We start from the raw sequence: 18688 nt of genomic DNA, 5'->3' as shown, positions 1-18688 counted from the left end.
CAGAGACAGTATGATGTAGGGGAAAGCAGATTGGGATTGCTATTCAAGTATTTGGACATATTTTATGTTGCTAAGAAAATCACTTCATATCTCTGGACTTTAGTTCCTTCATATTAAAATGAGGGGATTGCACTTGGTCTTTACCATCTCTTCTGTGAGATTTTCAGTAACCTCTGTCTTAGATATCATGCAAATTATAAATGCAAAGTGTTAACTAAAAATCAGCAGTCATGATTCTATTTTGAACTACATATTTTATTATTCTTTAAAGTGTAATTGAGATCATGTTAAAGCTATAATTATATTATTCAGCTAAGAACTAAGGCAGTATTTTGATGGGAAAACGCTTTCTGAGTTTTAACTAGACATTTCAAAAACTCTCCTCAACCTCTCAAATAGCATGATAGAGGATTTGGATTATATTCTTTTGATAACCAGTAACATTAATTTTCTTTATTCAGCTATATATCACTAGACCTCAGTAGTGCCCTAAGATAAAATACCTTTCTACACCTTACATAAGTTTAAGATATGGCACAGTTTAAGTTCATCATCCTTCAAATTTTTTAAGCAGTTTCTCTCATTAAGTGGTTTCCAGACCTTGAACTTTCAAGTGCCATAATATTATTGACTAGCCATGTGATTTTGAAGTTTATGAACTTCTTTAGTCCTGAAGTTCTCTCCTCTATAAAATGAAAGAATTATACTAAATAATTTAATAGTCCCTTCCAGGACTAAAATTCTGTGATTCTCCAATTTTTAAAGGGGGAATAGAACTATTAGTACGAAGGATGATACACCACTCTGAGTTTCACTTGATTTTTACTGATATTCAGATGTTTATTACCTCATACCTGAAATATCATAAGAAGCACTTCAATGATCTTTTTCACTCAAGTCTGTCCCCCTCCTAATCCTGATATATAGTGCACTTTGTCTCTATCACATTGGTCTCCATGAAATATCTTCTGGGAGAATATGGATAAGAATTGCATAGTTCAAGAATAAGTGAGTTGTGATCTGAACTAAAGAAAAAAATGCTCACATGGATAAAATCACAATTCTGCTGTAGTATTGAATTATCATATCATCTTGTTAGCATAATAATTAAAATTCCCCAAAATATATGAAACTCACACTTTCTTAGATTTCTAGATTCTGAGTAAATAACTTAACTCTGCCCTACTTTCCTCATCTATCTATCTATTATTCTATTATTCTATAAAATTAGCTGGAAAAGATGACAAACCATTTAATATCTTTACCAAGAAAACCTCAAATGGGGCCTTGAAGCATCAAACATGACTGTGTAACAATAGCCTGATACTTCATTACTTCCTAATATTAGCCAGCCCTGATTACCAGTATGTTACTGGTACTTTCAGAATACCTTCCACCTTTTTGAAATTCTGTTATTTCTTATCTGGCTTAAATTCTTCTCTCATAAGACTACCTGATAAATCAAAGTTAGAATTGCATTATAATTATGAAAACTTAGAGAATAAAGGGACCTTCTAGATCATATGGTCTAGAATGTTGGAGGGGATGTGGGAAAACTGGGATACTGATACATTGTTGGTGGAACTGTGAATGAATCCAAACATTCTGGAAAGCAATTTGGAACTATACTCAAAAATTATCAAACTGTGCATACCCTTTGATCCATCAGTGTTTCTACTAGGATTATATCCCCAAAAGATATTAAGGGAGGGAAAGGGACTCCCATGTGCAAAAATGTTTGCGGCAGCCCTTTTCATAAAGAAACTGAAAACTAAATGGATTCTCACCAATTGGAGAATGGCTGAATAAGTTGTGGTATATGAATGTTATAGAATATTATCGTTCTATAAGAAATGACCAGCAGGAGGATTTCAGAGAGGCCTGGAGAGATTTACATGAATTGATGCTAAGTGAAATGAGCAGAACCAGGAGATCATTGTACATAGCAACAAAAGATTATACGATGATCAATTCTGATGGACGTGGTTCTCTTCAACAGTGAGATGATTCAAACCATTCCAATTGTTCAGTAATGGAGAGAGTCAATTATACCCAGAGAGAGGACTATGGGAAATTAGTGTGGCCTGCAACATAGCATTTTTACTCTTTCTGTTCTTGTTTGCTTACATTTTTATTTTCCTTCTCAGGTTTTTTTTTTCTTTTTCTAGATCTGATTTTTCTTGTGCAGCAAGATAACTGTATAAATATGTATACATATATTGTATTTAGTATATATTTTAATATATTTACTATGTATTGGACTACCTGCCATCTAGGAGAGGGGATGGGGGGAAGGAGGGGAAAATTTGGAACAGAAGGTTTTGCAAGGGTCAATGTTGAAAAATTACCCATACATATGTTTTTTTTAATTTTATTTTGTTTTTTATTAATTTTTATAATTATAACATTTTCTTTGACAGTATGTATGCATAGGTAATTTTTTTTTTTTACAACATTATCCTTTGTACTCCCTTCTGTCCCAAGTTTTTCCCCTCCTTCCCTACACCCCCTCGCCTAGATGGCAGGCATTCCCAAACATATTAAATATCTTATAGTATATCCTAGGTACAATATGTATGTGCAGAACCGAATTTTGTTGTTGTTGTTGCAAAGAAAGGATTGTATTCGCAAGGTAAAAATAATCTGGGAAGAGAAACAAAACAAAACAAAAAAAACAATGCTCACAGTTTACACTCATTTCCCAGTGCTCCTTTTCTGGATGTAGCTGATTCTGTCCATCATTAATCAATTGGAATTGGATTAACTCTTCTCTATATTGAAGATATCCACTTCCATCAGAATACATCCTCATACAGTATCATTGTTGAAGTATATAAATGATCCCCTAGTTCTACTCGTTTCACTTAGCATCAGTTGATGTAAGTCTCTCCAAGCCTCCCTGTATTCCTCCTGTTGGTCATTTCTTACAGAACAATAATATTCCATAACATTCATATACCATAATTTACCCAACCATTCTCCAATTGATGGATATCCATTCATTTTCCAGTTTCTAGCCACTATGAAAAGGGTTGCCACAAAAGTTTTGGCACATACAGGTCCCTTTCTCTTCTTTAGTATTTCATTGGGATATAAGCCCAATAATAGTACGGCTGGGTCAAAGGGTATGCACATTTTGATAACTTTTTGGGCATAATTCCAGATTGCTCTCCAGAATGGTTGGATTCTTTTACAACTCCACCAACAATGCATCAGTGTCCCAGTTTTCCCACAGCCCTTCCAACATTCATCGTTATTTGTTCCTGTCATCTTAGCCAATCTGACAGGTGTGTAATGATATCTCAGAGTTGTCTTAAATTTGCATTTCTCTGATCAATAGTGATTTGGAACACTCTTTCATATGAGTAGAAATAGTTTTAATTTCATCATCTGAAAATTGTTTGTTCATATCCTTTGACCATTTATCAATTGGAAAATGGCTTGATTTCTTATAAGTTACAGTCAATTCTCTGTATATTTTGGAGATGAGGCCTTTATCAGAAACTTTAACTGTAAAAATATTTTCCCAATTTGTTACTTCTCTTCTAATCTTGTTTGCATTAGTTTTGTTTGTGCAGAAACTTTTTAATTTGGTGTAATCAAAATTTTCTATTTTGTGATCAATAATAGTCTCTAGTTCTCCCTTGGACACAAACTCCTTCCTCCTCCACAAGTCTGAGAGGTAAACCATCCCCTGTTCCTCCAATTTATTTATGATTTCGTTCTTTATGCCTAAATCTTGGACCCATTTTGATCTTATCTTAGTATGTGGTGTTAAATGTGGGTCCATGCCTGTTAGGTTCTTACTAAGTACTAATGAGATAATGAGATATTGGGTTCTTACTAAGTGCTAAGTCTGTACTTAACAGTTCTCTAGTTCCGGCCTTTCCTGGTAGTTTGACTTGTGAATTCCTAAGGAAGAGCTTGCATGTTTGGGAGGAGCAAGCTCATTGGTTGAAGTGGTTCTTCCCAGAAGCCCTTGCATTATCCCGCGCCCATTCTCTGGGAGGATAAAAGAGGACAGCACTCCAGAAAGAGGAGAAGTATCTGCGCTACATCAGGCCTGATGCAGCTCTCTGCAGGAAGGGAAGTCGGCTCTCTACAGGAAGAAGAATCTGTCCGAGAGATTTGAGTTGACACCGCAGATCTCCCCCCAGAGAGCCATCGGCAGCGTCTGGAGACAACAGCACACTACACATGCCTAGTTTCTGTCATACTAATTTCCAGTTTTCCCAGTAGTTTTTGTCAAATAATGAATTCTTATCCCAAAATTTGGGATCTTTGGGTTTGTCAAACACTAGATTGCTATTTTTATTCACTATCTTGCCCTGTGAACCTAACCTGTGCCACTGATCGACTAGTCCATTTCTTAGCCAATACCAAATGGTTTTGGTGACTGCTGCTTTATAATATAGTTCTAGATCAGGTACAGCTAGACCACCTTCATTTAATTTTTTTTTTCATTACTTCCCTTCAAATTCTTGACCTTTTGTTGTTCCATATGAATTCTGTTGTTATTTTTTCTAGGTCATTAAAATAGTTTCTTGGGAGTCTGATTGGTATAGCACTAAATAAATAGATTAGTTTAGGGAGTATTGTCATCTTAATTATATTCGCTCGGCCTATCCAAGAGCACTGAATGTCTTTCCAATTATTTAAATCTGACTTTATTTTTGTGGCAAGTGTTTCATAATTTTGCTCATATAATTCCTGACTATTCTTTGGTAGATATATTCCCAAATATTTTATACTATTGACCGTTATTTTGAATGGAATTTCTCTTTGTATCTCTTGCTGATGGATTGTGTTGGTAATGTACAAAAATGCTGAGGATTTATGTGGATTTATTTTGTATACTGAAACTTTGCTAAAACTCTGAATTATTTCTAATAGCTTTTTAGCAGAGTCTTTGGGGTTCTCTAAGTATACCATCATGTCATCTGCAAAGAGTGATAGTTTGATTTCCTCATTTCCTACTGAATTCCTTGAATCTCTTTCTCAGCTCTTATTGCCTAGGCTAGAGTTTCTAGTACTATATTGAATAGTAATGGTGATAATGGGCAACCTGATCTTACAAGGAAAGGTTCCAGTTTATCGCTATTACATATGATGTTTACTGAGGGTTTTAAATATATGCTCCTTATTGTTTTAAGGATTAGTCCATTTATTCCTATACTCTCAAGCGTTTTTAGTAGGAATGGATGTTGGATTTTATCAAATGTTTTTTTCTGCATCTATTGAGATGATCATATGGTTTTTTATTAATTTGATTATTAATATGATCAATTATACTAATAGTTTTCCTAATATTAAACCAGCCCTGCATTCTTGGTATAAATCCCACTTGGTCATAGTGTATTATCCTGGGGATGATTTTCTGAAGTCTTTTTGCTAATATCTTATTTAAGATTTTAGCATCAATGTTCATTAAGAAAATTGGTTTATAATTTTCTTTCTCAGTTTTTGATCTATCTGATTTAGGTATCAGTACCATGTGTGTGTCATAAAAGGAATTTGGTAGGACTCCTTCAATCCCTATTTTTTTTTCAATAATTTTTTATTATATATTTTTTATAATTATCCCTTGTATTCATTTTTCCAAATTATCCCCCCCTCCCTCTACTCCCTCCCCCCGATGACAGGCAATCCCATACATTTTACATGTGTTACAATATAACCTAGATACAATACATGTGTGTAAATACCATTTTCTTGTTGCACAATAAGCATTAGATTCCGAAGGTACATGTAACCTGGGCAGACAGATATTAGTGCTAACAATTTACATTCTTTTCCCAGTGTTTCTTCTCTGGGTGTAGCTACCTCTGTCCATCACTGATCAACTGGAAGTGAGTTGGCTCTTCTTTATGTTGAAGATTTCCACTTCCATTAGAATACATCCTCATACAGTGTTGTTGAAGTGTATAGTGATCTTCTGGTTCTGCTCATTTCACTCAGCATCAGTTGATTTAAGTCTCTCCAGGCCTCTCTGTATTCCTCCTCCTGGTCATTTCTTACAGAGCAATAATATTCCATAACCTTCATATACCATAATTTACCCAACCATTCTCCAATTGATGGACATCCATTCATCTTCCAGTTTCTAGCTACAACAAAAAGAGCTGCCACAAACATTTTGGCACATATATGTCTCTTTCCGCTCTTTAGTATTTCTTTGGGATATAAGCCCAGTAGTAGCACTGCTGGGTCAAAGGGGATGCACAGTTTGATAACTTTTTGGGCATAATTCCAAATTGCTCTCCAGAATGGCTGGATTCTTTCACAACTCCACCAGCAATGTATTAGTGTCCCAGCTTTCCCACATCCCCTCCAACATTCATCATTATTTGTTCCTGTCATCTTAGCCAATCTGACAGGTGTGTAGTGGTATCTCAGAGTTGTCTTAATTTGCATTTCTCTGATCAGTAGTGATTTGGAACACTCTTTCATGTGAGTGGATATAGTTTCAATTTCTTCCTCTGAGAATTGTCTGTTCATATCCTTTGACCATTTATCAATTGGAGAATGGTTCGGTTTCTTATAAATTAGGGTCAGTTCTCTATATATTTTGGAAATGAGACCTTTGTCAGAACCTTTGCTTTTAAAAATATTTTCCCAATTTGTTACTTTCCTTCTAATCTTGTTTGCATTAGTATTATTTGTACAGAAACTTTTTAGTTTGATGTAATCAAAATCTTCTATTTTGTGATCAATAATGATCTCTAGTTCTCCTCTGGTCATAAATTCCTTCCTCCTCCACAGGTCTGAGAGGTAGACTATGCTCTGTTCCTCTAATCTGTTTATGATTTCATTCTTTATGCCTAAATCATGGACCCATTTTGATCTTATCTTGGTATATGGTGTTAAGTGTGGATCCATATCTAATTTCTGCCATATTAATTTCAAGTTTTCCCAACAGTTTTTTCCAAATAATGAATTTTTATCCCTAATGTTGGTATCTTTGGGTTTGTCAAAGATTAGATTGCTATAGATGTACCCTTTTTTTTCCTTTGTATCTAATCTGTTCCACTGATCTACCGGTCTATTTCTTAGCCAATACCAAATGGTTTTGGTGACTGCTGCTATATAATATAGCTTTAGATCAGGTACACTTAGACCACTTTCCTCTGACTTTTTTTTCATTAGTTCCCTTGCAATTCTCGACCTTTTATTCTTCCATATGAATTTTGTTATTTTTTCTAGGTCATTGAAATAGTTTCTTGGGAGTCTGATTGGTATAGCACTAAATAAATAGATTAGTTTGGGGAGTATTGTCATCTTTATTATATTCACTCGGCCTATCCAAGAGCACTGAATGTCTTTCCAATTATTTAGATCTGACTTTATTTTTGTGGCAAGTGTTTTGTAATTTTTCTCATATAATTCCTGACTTTTCTTTGGTAGATGGATTCCCAAATACTTTATACTCTCAACATTTGTTTGGAATGGAATTTCTCTTTGTATCTCTTGCTGTTGCATTTTGTTGGTGATATATAACAATGCTGAGGATTTATGTGGATTTATTTTGTATCCTGCCACTTTGCTGAAATTTTGAATTATTTCTAGTAGCTTTTTAGCAGAGTCTTTGGGGTTCTCTAAGTATACCATCATGTCATCTGCAAAAAGTGATAGTTTGATTTCCTCATTTCCTACTCTAATTCCTTGAATCTCTTTCTCGGCTCTTATTGCCGAGGCTAGGGTTTCTAATACTATATTGAATAGTAATGGTGATAGTGGGCAACCTTGTTTTACTCCTGATCTTACTGGGAAAGATTGTAGTTTATTTCTATTGCATATTATGCTTACTGACCGTCTTAAATATATGCTCCTGATTATTCTAAGGAATAGTCCATTTATTCCTATACTCTCAAGAGTTTTTAGTAGGAATGGATGTTGGATTTTGTCAAATGCTTTTTCTGCATCTATTGAGATGATCATATGGTTCTTATTAATTTGATTATTAATATGGTCAATTATATTAATAGTTTTCCTAATATTAAACCAGCCGTGCATTCCTGGAATAAATCCTACTTGATCATAGTGTATTATCCTGGAGATGATTTTCTGAAGTCTTTTTGCTAATATCTTATTTAAGATTTTAGCATCAATATTCATTAAGGAAATTGGTCTATAATTTTCTTTCTCAATTTTCGATCTACCTGGTTTAGGTATCAGTACCATGTCTGTGTCATAAAAGGAGTTTGGTAGGACTCCTTCATCCCCTATTTTTTCAAATAATTTATATAACATTGGGGCTAATTGTTCTTTAAATGTTTGGTAGAATTCACATGTGAATCCATCTGGTCCTGGGGATTTTTTCCTGGGGAGTTGATTAATAGCTTGTTCTATTTCTTTTTCTGAAATGGGACTATTTAAGCAATTTATCTCCTCCTCTGTTAATCTAGGGAGCCTATATTTTTGGAGGAAGTCATCCATTTCACTTAAGTTATCAAATTTATTGGAATAAAGTTGGGCAAAGTAACTCCTTATTATTTCTCTAATTTCCTCTTCATTGGTGGAAAGATCCCCCTTTTTATTTGTAAGACTAACAATTTGATTTTCCTCTTTCTTTTTTCTGATCAAATTTACCAAAGGTTTATCTATTTTATTGGCTTTTTCATAAAACCAACTCTTGGTTTTATTTATTAATTCATTAGTTTTTTTACTTTCAATATTATTGATTTCTCCTTTTAATTTTTGTATTTCAAGTTTAATTTTTGGTTGGGGTTTATAATTTGGTCTTTTTCTAGCCTTTTAAGTTGTAAGCCCAATTCGTTAATCTTCTCTTTCTCTATTTTCTTCAAATAAGCCTCTAAAGATATAAAATTTCCCCTTATTACTGCTTTAGCTGCATCCCACAGATTTTGGTATGATGTCTCATCATTGTCATTGTCTTGGGTGAAATTATTAATTGTTTCTATAATTTGCTCTTTCACCCTGTCATTCTTTAAGATGAGATTATTCAGTTTCCAATTACTTTTTGTCTATTTATCCCTAACTTTTTACTGAATGTAGCTTTTATTGCATTGTGGGCTGAGAAGAAGGCATTTATTATTTCTGCCTTTCTACATTTAATTTTGAGATCTTTATGTCCTAATATATGGTCAATTTTTGTATAGGATCCATGAATTGCTGAGAAGAAAGTATATTCCTTTCTATTGCCATTCAGTTTTCTCCAAAGGTCTATCATACCTAGTTTTTCTAATGTTCTATTTACTTTTTAAATTTCTTTCTTGTTTGTTTTGTGGTTTGATTTGTCTAAATCTGAGAGTGCAAGGTTGAGATCTCCCACTATTATAGTTTTACTGTCTATTTCTTCTTGCAACTCTCCTAACTTTTCCTTTAGGAAGTTAGATGCTATACCACTTGGTGCATATATGTTTAGTATTGATATGGCTTCATTATTTATGCTACCTTTCAGCAGGATATAGTTTCCTTCCTTATCTTTTTAAACTAGATCTACTTCTGTTTTTGCTTGATCTGAGATAAGGATAGCTACCCCTGCTTTTTTGGCTTTTCCTGAAGCATAATAGGCTCTGTTCCAACCTTTTACCTTTACTCTGTATGTATCTCCCTGCTTTAAGTGTGTTTCCTGCAGACAACATATTGTAGGGTTCTGATTTTTGATCCAATCTGCTATCCGTCTCCGTTTGATGGGAGCGTTCATCCCATTCACATTTACAGTTAAAATTACTAATTTCTGTATTTCCTGCCATCATATTATCCCCAGATTATGCTTTTTCCCTTGACCCCCCTGATCCCCCTCCCCGATATTTAATTTACAGACCCCCCTTGTGACGCGCAACCCTCCCTTTTTTTTTTTTTTTAGTATCCCTTCCCCCTCCCTCCAAGTCCCTTCACTTATTCTCCTTTTCCTTTTCCCTTTTCCTCTCCCCCCTTTTAATGAGGTGAGAGAAAATTCTCTGAAAAACAAATATGTTAATTATTTACTCTTTTAGCCTCTCCTGATGAGAGTAAGATTCACACAATGATTCTCCCCCTCACTAAATTCCCTCAGATATGGTGTATTTTCTATGCTTCTTCCTGAGATGTAGTTTCCCTCTTTTTATCATTCCTTCCCCTTTTTCTGAAACGACCTCCTTCCCTTTACTACACCCCCCTTTTTTTCTTTTATATCAGTAAAATCAAATTATCCTTGAGTACTTTTTATATACCCACAACAGAGTTACTGTTCTCAAGGATTCTGTGTACCTTTTTCTGTTTCTCTTCAGTCTTGTGGATGTAGATCAAATTTTTTGTTTAAGTCTGGTTTTTTTCTTAGAAACATGTAGAATTCCTCTATTTCATTGAATGACCATCTTCTTCCATGGAAAAAGATGCTAAACTTAGCTGGGTAGTTCATTCTTGGTTGCAGTCCTTGATCTTTTGCCTTACGGAATATCAGGTTCCAGGCCCTTCTATCTTTTAATGTGGAGGCAGCCAGATCTTGAGTGACCCTTATTGTGACACCTTGGTATTTAAATTGTTTTTTTCTAGCTGCTTGTAGGATTTTCTCCTTTGTGTGGTAATTCTGCAGCTTAGCCACAATATTCCGTGGTGTTCTTTTTTTAGGGTCTATTTCAGAAGAAGTTCGATGAATTCTTTCCACATCTACTTTCCCTTCTGTTTCTATTATCTCTGGACAGTTCTCTTTAATAATTTCCTGTAAAATAGAATCTAGGCTCTTTTTTTGGTCATAGTTTTCTGGAAGTCCAATGATCCGCAGATTATCTCTCCTAGATCTATTTTCCAGGTCTATAGATTTTCCCAGTAAGTATTTGACGTTGTTCTCCAGCTTCTCATTTTTTTTTTTTGTTTTGTTTGACTGATTCTTGGGTTCTCTGTGAATCATTCATTTCTATTTGTTCCATCCTGACTTTTAAGGAGTTATTTTCTTCTTTTACAGTTTTTAGTTCTTTTTGTAAATGCCCAATTTCGTTTTTAAATGAATTATTTTGCTCTATTGAATTTTTTTCCATTTCCCTAATTTTTTTTTTTGAGAATTATTTTCTTTTTCCAATTCAGAAATTCTATTTTCTTGAGACTTTTTTATCTTTTCCAATTCAGAAATCCTACTTTCCTGTGATTTTTTTTCTTTTCTAATTCACTAATTTTGTTTCCCTGCATCTCCTGTGAATTCTTTATTTTTTCCAACTCCAATTTCAGGACGTTGTTATTCTCTATCATAGCTTCCCTTTCCTTTTCCCATTTTTCTTCAAACTCTCTTAACTTTTTAATAGTCTCTTCTAGGAGAGAGTTATGTGATGGGGGGCAGGAATCGTTCCCCTTTAGGTTGTTATCTGCTGACTCTCTGCTGTTAACTTCCTTGGGGTTGGATACCCGCTCTTTCTCTGTGTAGAAGGAATCTATGGTTTTTCTGGTTCTTTTGTTCATACTTAAAAAATCTTTTGGGGTCTGTCCCTGGGGTAGGAAATTCTTTATTTACTTCTTTACCAGCTTCCTCCCAGACCGGATGGATGCAGCGGCTCTTGCGCCTGAGCTAAGATAGAGCTCTGGGAGAGAGTTCCCCACCCCCTCCCTGGAAGTGCCTCAGAGGTGACTAGCACTGCTGTGCCCTGAGGGCGCTGTGTTCTAGCTGCTTCCCTGAGGTTTGAGATTGAGCAGTAAAGAAGGCACAAAGCCCAGCCTATGCGTCCCGGTTGGACGTGGATGTCTGCAGCAGGTGACGTGAAAAGCCCCTGCGCTCAAACTGGAAGTGTCTGCCAGAAACCGCGGTCCCTAGTTCAAAGGTTCCGCTTCTCTGGGACTTCCTGGAGCTGAGTTCCATACCCTCCAGCTAAGCTAGGCAGTGTGTGTTGCCTTGGGCCGTATCCGCCTACTTGTCAATCTCTTTAACTAGTCTCAGGTGGGAGCTTAGGCCACACCTCCTGGTGCTGAGATCTGCTGAGTCACCCCCAAGATCCGGGGAAAATCTAATCTATCTGAATTTTTAAAAGTAGTTTAGATTTCTCTTATGAACTGCTATATTATAAGCAGAGAAGAGCTAATAGCCTGTGCCAGATTCTTCTATCTCAGTGGCTTCTCTGATCCCAGAGCCCTTCCCAGCGCAATCGGCGCAGTATGCTAGCACCCAGCCGTCTTTGCTGGCCTCTCTTCTTCCTCCCCTGGGAACTGACCTTTTCTGTTGAAACTCCTGATTCTCTTCAGCTGGTAAGTCGTGCTTCCAGTCCTTGTGGTATCTATCAGTCCAGCGCTATTTCTGAGGCTGATTTATCTAATTGGTTGTGAGGGAGTAAGGACGTTCACAGAGTTGTGTGTTTCTTCTCCGCCATCTTCCACTGTGTGACCCAATCCCTATTTTTTCAAATAGTTTATATAGCATTGGAGTTAGTTGTTCTTTAAATGTTTAGTAGAATTCACATGTAAATCCATCTGGTCCTGGGGATTTTTTCTTAGGAAGTTGGTTAATAGCTTGTTCTATTTCTTTTTTCTGAAATGGGACTATTTAGACTACTTAATTCTTCCTCTTAATCTGGGCAAGCTATATTTTTGAAGGTATTCTTCCATTTCATTTATGTTATCGAATTTATTGGCATAAAGTTGAGCAAAGTAGCTCCTATTGTTCTAATTTCCTCTTCATTAGTGGTGAGTTCTCTCCTTTCATTTTCAAGACTAACAATTTGCTTTTTCTCTTTCCTTTTTTTAATCAGGTTTACTAAGGGTTTGTCTATTTTGTTGGTTTTTTTCATAGAACCAACTCTTAGTTTTATTAATTAATTCAATAGTTTTTTTACTTTCAATTTTATTAATCTCACCTTTTATTTTTTTGAATTTCAAGTTTTGTGTTTGTCTGGGGGGTTTTAATTTGTTCCTTTTCTAGCAATTTTAGTTGTAATCCCAATTTGTTGGCCCTCTCTTTCTCTATTTTATGCAAGTAGGGCTGTAGAGATATATAAATCTCACACATTTTGGTATGATGTCTCATTATTGTCATTTTCTTGGGTGAAATTATTAATTATGTCTATGATTTGCTGTTTTACCCAATCATTCTTTAGTATAATTATTTAGTTTCCAATTATTTTTTGGTCTATTTTCCCCTGGCTTTTTATTAAATGTAATTTTGATTGCATTGTGGTCTGAAAAGGATGCATTTACTATTTCTGCCTTAATGCATTTGATTTTGAGGTTTTTATGCCCTAGTATATGATCAATTTTTGTATAGGTTCCATGAACTGCTGAGAAGAAAGTATACTCCTTTCTGTCTCCATTTAGCTTTCTCCAAAGATCTATCATATCAAACTTTTCTAGTATTCTATGTACCTCTTTGACTTTCTTTCTTATTTATTTTGTGGTTTGATTTATCCAATTCTGAGAGTGCAAGGTTGAGATCTCCCACTATTATAATTTTGCTGTCTACTTCTTCTTGCAGGTCTCTTAATTTCTCTTTTAAGAATTTAGATGTTGCACCACTTGGTGCATGTATGTTTAATATTGATACTGCTTCATTATTGATGCTACCCTTTAGCAGGATATAATGCCCATCCTTATCTCTTTTAATTAGATCAATTTTTGTTTTTGCTTGATCTGAGATGAGGATGGCTACCCCTGCTTTTTTGGCTTTGCCTGAAGCATAGTAGATTCTGCTCCACCCTTTTATTTTTAGTTTGAATGTATCACCCTGTTTCAGATGTGTTTCCTGTAAACAACATATAGTAGGATTCTGACTTTTAATCCAGTCTGCTAACTGCTTCCTCTTTATGAGGCAGTTTGCTCCATTCACATTTATGGTTAGAATGACTAATTCTATATTGCTTGCCATCCTATTAACCCCTGCTTATGCTTTTCCCCTTTCCTTCCCTCTTACCCCCCTACCCAGTATTAAACTTGTGAACACCACTTGCTTTTCACAGCACTCCCTTTTTAGTTACCCTCCCCCACCTTAAAGTTCCTCCCCTTATTTTACCCCTTTTCCTCACAATATCTGTATTCCCTTCCCCTTAGCTTACTCCTTCCCTCTCACTTTTCAATGAAGTGGGAGAAGTTTGACCATAAATCGAATATGTCTATTGATACACACTATGTTCATCTCCCTCCTTTCTTTCTCTCAGATATAATAGATTACCTTTGCCTCTTCATGAGATGTAGTACCACCACTTTACACTTTTTTATAATTTCCTTTCCATCTCCAGTTTCTAGGACAAATTATACATGTGTTCTTTACATATCTTTATGGCAGAAATATAGTTCTCAAGATTTCTTTTTACCTTTTTAGAAATCTCTTGAGTTCTGTATTTGAAGATCAAACATTTTATGTAGGTCTGGTTTTTTCATCAAGAATAGATGGAATTCATTTATTTTGTTAAATGTCCATCTTCTTCCCTGGAAAACGATGCTCATTTTTGCTGGATAAGTTATTCTTGGCTGCATACCAAGTTCTGTAGCCTTGTGGAATATCATGTTCCAGGCCCTTTGTTCTTTTAATGTGGACGCTGCTAGATCCTGGGTTATCCTTATTGTTGCTCCATATCTGAATTACTTTTTTCTATCAGCTTCCAATATTTTTTCCTTTGTCTGATGGTTCTTGAACTTGGCCACTATATTTCTTGGCGTTTTGATTTTAGGGTCCCTTTCAGTAGATGATCGATGAATTTTTTCAATGTCTATTTTACCCTCTGTTTCCAGAATGTCTGGGCAGTTCTCTTTGATAATTTCCTCGAAAATGTGCTCTTTATTCTCCTTTTTTTCCTCAAAGAGCTTTACCCTGGCTTGATTATTTCTTTAGGATAATTAATAATACTTTTCATTTGTGGCATCTATAGATGTCAACATGTAGTTCTTCACTTCAACAAAAATATGCATTTATTTAATCACTGGCAATCAAATGTTACACTTCAATAAAATCTTACAAACTAGGAATTGTATAAATATATGTCCTTCAAAGGTAAAGGTTAAGAAGTAATTAGATTGGAAATATCTTTTACATTTGAAATATTATACCTACTGATTATCCATTTTGAAGTTTTCATTTTTCTGCTCTTTATTCTGTCTTATATTTTGATAACTTAAGCTAATAAATTCTGCTCAAATCTTCCTTTCTTTTCTGTGCCCTGCCTAGAATATTAAGAATAGAAGAGAATAGAAAATAAAGATCCTGAAAACAATTACTTAAAAAGTTGGGTAATTTTTGCAAAAGAAAAATTCATGCATAAATTCACTAGAAAATCCTATCTGGGTAAATGTTACCTTCACTATCCAATATAAAGTTATTTCTGATTAATTTCATATGAACAATAGAAAAAAACAAATTGGCAGTTTATTTCTAGAATTTTATATATGATAAAACAGACAAGTCAGTTCTGTGCAGGCCACCTCAATCCTTAAAAGATTTTTTTTTTTTTTTGCCCCAGTTGAGAATTATAAAAGTTAAATTTAACAGAGAGGGGTAGTGTTTTGGCAGAAAAGAGCTATAATTATTAATTTAATACTTACTTTTTTGTACTTGGCACTAAAATTATTAAGCCCCAAGTGAAGGAGATAAGACTTTGAAGGAGACAATAAAAGGATTTGGACTTTAATCCCTGGCTACACATGGGATTATTGAACTGAAAGGAAGGCTGCCTCCGGAAGCCCCCTAAGAAACCTGCTCCCAGAGAACATTGCATTTTAGAGAAGAATATTACATCGTTGGGCAATGGTTAAGATTTTCCAGGCACTTTATAGAGGCTTTGATTTAAAAAAAAAAATTATTGATATCTTTTTAACCCAACAGTATTTACTAAATTCCTTTTTTATAAGGAGTAGTGGGTGCCTCATGCCCTTATTCAGTTCTCTCAGTTAACAAAGAAAAGCAGGCTTTTTACCTTGCTATTCCTTCATTCATATCCTACTCCTTAATTATTGTATACCTCAGGGTTGTTCTGAATACTCTTCCTTTTCTTTTTAAATTCTTTTTAGTGATCTCATCAATTCTCATGGATTTAACTCTTAGTCTATGGAGAAGTCTCAGGTCTATGTTTTTATTTATCTAGTTTTTCTTCTGAACTTTAGTCTTTCATCCTTAACTAGTTTGCCTGTTGGACATTTCCAACTGGTTTCCTATGAGTGTTGCAATTTTAGAATATCCAAAATAAAAACATTGTCTTAACACAAAAAATCTATACCCCTTCTAATTATCAGTTTCTGATGAGTATACCATCATCTTTCTAATTCAGATCCAGTCTTAAGACATCCTAAATTTTCCCTTCTTCTTCATTCCACAAGAGCAATTAGTTGCCAGATCTTGTTGATTCTACCTTCACAACATTTCTCTGTGTCATCCATTCAATAACAGTTATTCTCTCCTTCATCACTTTTTGTCTGGACAATTATAACATTAACTTTTCCCAAATCTAGTTTTTCTCTTTTCCAATTCATCCTTCCCATAATTCTAAAATGATATTCCTAAAAAACAGACCTGAAAATGTCATTGTTGTATGAGAGGCATTCTTTCTCCATGCCTTTAGGATCAAATGCAAACTATCATCCAAAACTTTACACAATCTGGTTTGAAATTCCATTTGCTAGCTCCTTTTACTTTTTTTCTCTTTCATTAATTTCTATGTTCAAGCCAAATTTATTGCTTATGTTGACATTCATCTTTTGTCTCTTCCACAACTTCTCCCCTAATTCTGTAATGCATTTTCTACTCACCTCCATTTCATAAAACTAAGTAAATAATTTTTGGTAGAATTCTTTCAAACATACATTTCATACTTATAAAACTTCTTAAATAAATAGTGCTGATCATAATCTAACATTTTTCTTAGTGAGTCAGGTAGATTATAATAATCTTCAGTTGTTTTATGTTGTAATATAGTGATTTGCTCCCCCCCCCCCCCTTTGAGGCTGGGGTTAAGTGACTTGCCCAGGGTCACACAGCTAGGAAGTATTAAGTGAGATCAAATTTGAACTCGGGTCCTCCTGAATTCAAGGCTAGTGCTCTATCCACTACGCCACCTAGCTGCCCCATATAGTAATTTCCTTATATCCTTTGGAAGTATTTTGAGTTACTTGTCCCAAAGTCTACAATGCAATGTTTTTGGAGAGCTTTTCCCCCCTGCCTTTTTCATTGTGAACTGTTATTTCTTGCCTCTTTTAGCATATAAATTATGGGGAAACCGTCTAGCTTCAAATTTACTGTGGACTTGAAAACCAGATAACTAAGCTTCATACAATTACATGCAAAATAAAAGTAAATGGGTTCTGAATGGCCTCTGGTTGCTCTCATGTGAGAGTGTAGAGTTTATCTTAGCTAACTTTTGGGTTCTTTTTTCTCAGTTATATTCTGGATAGTTGAAATTTTTGGATAAATAATGTCAAAATTTAGCTGTATTCATTTTGACTTTTTACAAAAAAATTATTCTTGCACATGTTTAACTTATATTAGATTGCTTCCTGTCTAAGAGATGGAGGGAGAGAGGGAGAAAAATTTTGCAAATGTAAACTCTCTGCATATATTCATAAAAATAAAATATTATTTTAAAAAGTTAAAAAATTAATAATTCTTTCTTTCCATAATAGGTGAATGAAGAATGGAGCATAATATGAGCAGAATCCATATGATTTCTGAACCCAGTATAATTTATTTTCTACAAGTATCTTGGGAAAAAGATTTAGGTTCTGGTTTTGACATAACTCTTACAGATGGTCAGTCAGCATGGAATGGAACAGGTAAAAACAAGAACAAACATTCAAAAAATTTCCTTATTATTTGTAGGAATTTAAATGCTCTTTATGCTTTTTTTCCCCTAATACACTGTCATAATCTAGAGTATCACACTAACTTGTAAAAATTTCATTCTGTACATTCTCATAAATAAGGTGGCTTTTTTTTTTGTCCAGAAGCCTGTTTATAATTTGGTTGCTTGAAATTCAGAAAGAATTTTCTTATAGAAAAACATTAGAAACATTAGAGAGATTATCCATCCCAAGGAAGTACACTTACCTCCACTGAAGCCAAGCCACAATGCTAATAGTCCTGCTGTAACCCATTGCTTCCATGTGGCACAATGAATTCTGGCTTTCTATGGAGATGTTCGGTTATGATGTTAGGAACATATCTCCCTAATCTGTAATGGAGGATGTCTCTCTTCTCCTGTAGTACTAAGGTAGGAATGTGGGATAAATGTGTTTCCTTAAGGGACATAGCAGAGTTTAAAGAAATATATCAGTTACTCTTGTTATTGTGTTTGTTTTAGTTCTTAGGGGGAAGAGAGTAACATTTGAAAAAGTCCATGAGCATAAATATTTAGTTTTTATTAAATGGAAAATCATTATAATAAATTTCACAAAGTTTTTCAAAAAATTGTATGTGTAAAACAGTAAATTGTCAATATTTATAGTGTGACATAAAGTTCAACATTGACTTTGATTTATAATTGATAGCTATAGTAGTAACTAATATTTATATAGCATTTATTATGTGCCAGATATAGGCTAAGTATTTTTAAGTACTTTATAATTATTTTCTTTGATCCTTACAACAATCCTGGGAAATAGGTACTATTATCTCACTTTTATAAATGAGGAAACTGATTCAAATGGAGAATAATTGACTTACCTAGTATCAAACAGTAAGTATTTGAGATTTGTAGGTTTGAAAGCTTAAGCTATTAAGCAAAGATTTTGCAATCAGCAATAAGAAATCAGGTTCTGTCTTTGTATGTTTTAGTCTTTTTTGGATGTGTAT

At 34.5% G+C, this 18688-nt stretch overlaps 1 protein-coding gene across 10 annotated transcripts in view; it reads left to right on the top strand.

Moving 5' to 3' along the window:
• Positions 1-18688, top strand: part of XRCC4 (X-ray repair cross complementing 4) — a 365806-nt gene that overhangs the window by 38273 nt on the left and 308845 nt on the right. For 9 of the 10 annotated variants that reach the window (XM_074282158.1, XM_074282151.1, XM_074282154.1 and 6 more), the window contains one exon: positions 17521-17670. The exons of the other annotated variant lie outside the window; for it this stretch is intronic. In XM_074282158.1, the coding sequence (XP_074138259.1) occupies positions 17532-17670 (139 nt within the window). In that variant the 5' untranslated portion in view covers positions 17521-17531. The remainder of the gene's footprint in view (positions 1-17520; positions 17671-18688) is intronic. 10 annotated transcript variants of the gene reach the window in all.

The sequence above is a fragment of the Sminthopsis crassicaudata genome, chromosome 1, assembly GCF_048593235.1.
Source record: "Sminthopsis crassicaudata isolate SCR6 chromosome 1, ASM4859323v1, whole genome shotgun sequence".
NCBI classification, from domain to species: Eukaryota; Metazoa; Chordata; class Mammalia; order Dasyuromorphia; family Dasyuridae; genus Sminthopsis; species Sminthopsis crassicaudata.
Note: the sequence above shows the minus strand (reverse complement) of the source record. Positions and strands in the feature narration are given on the sequence as shown.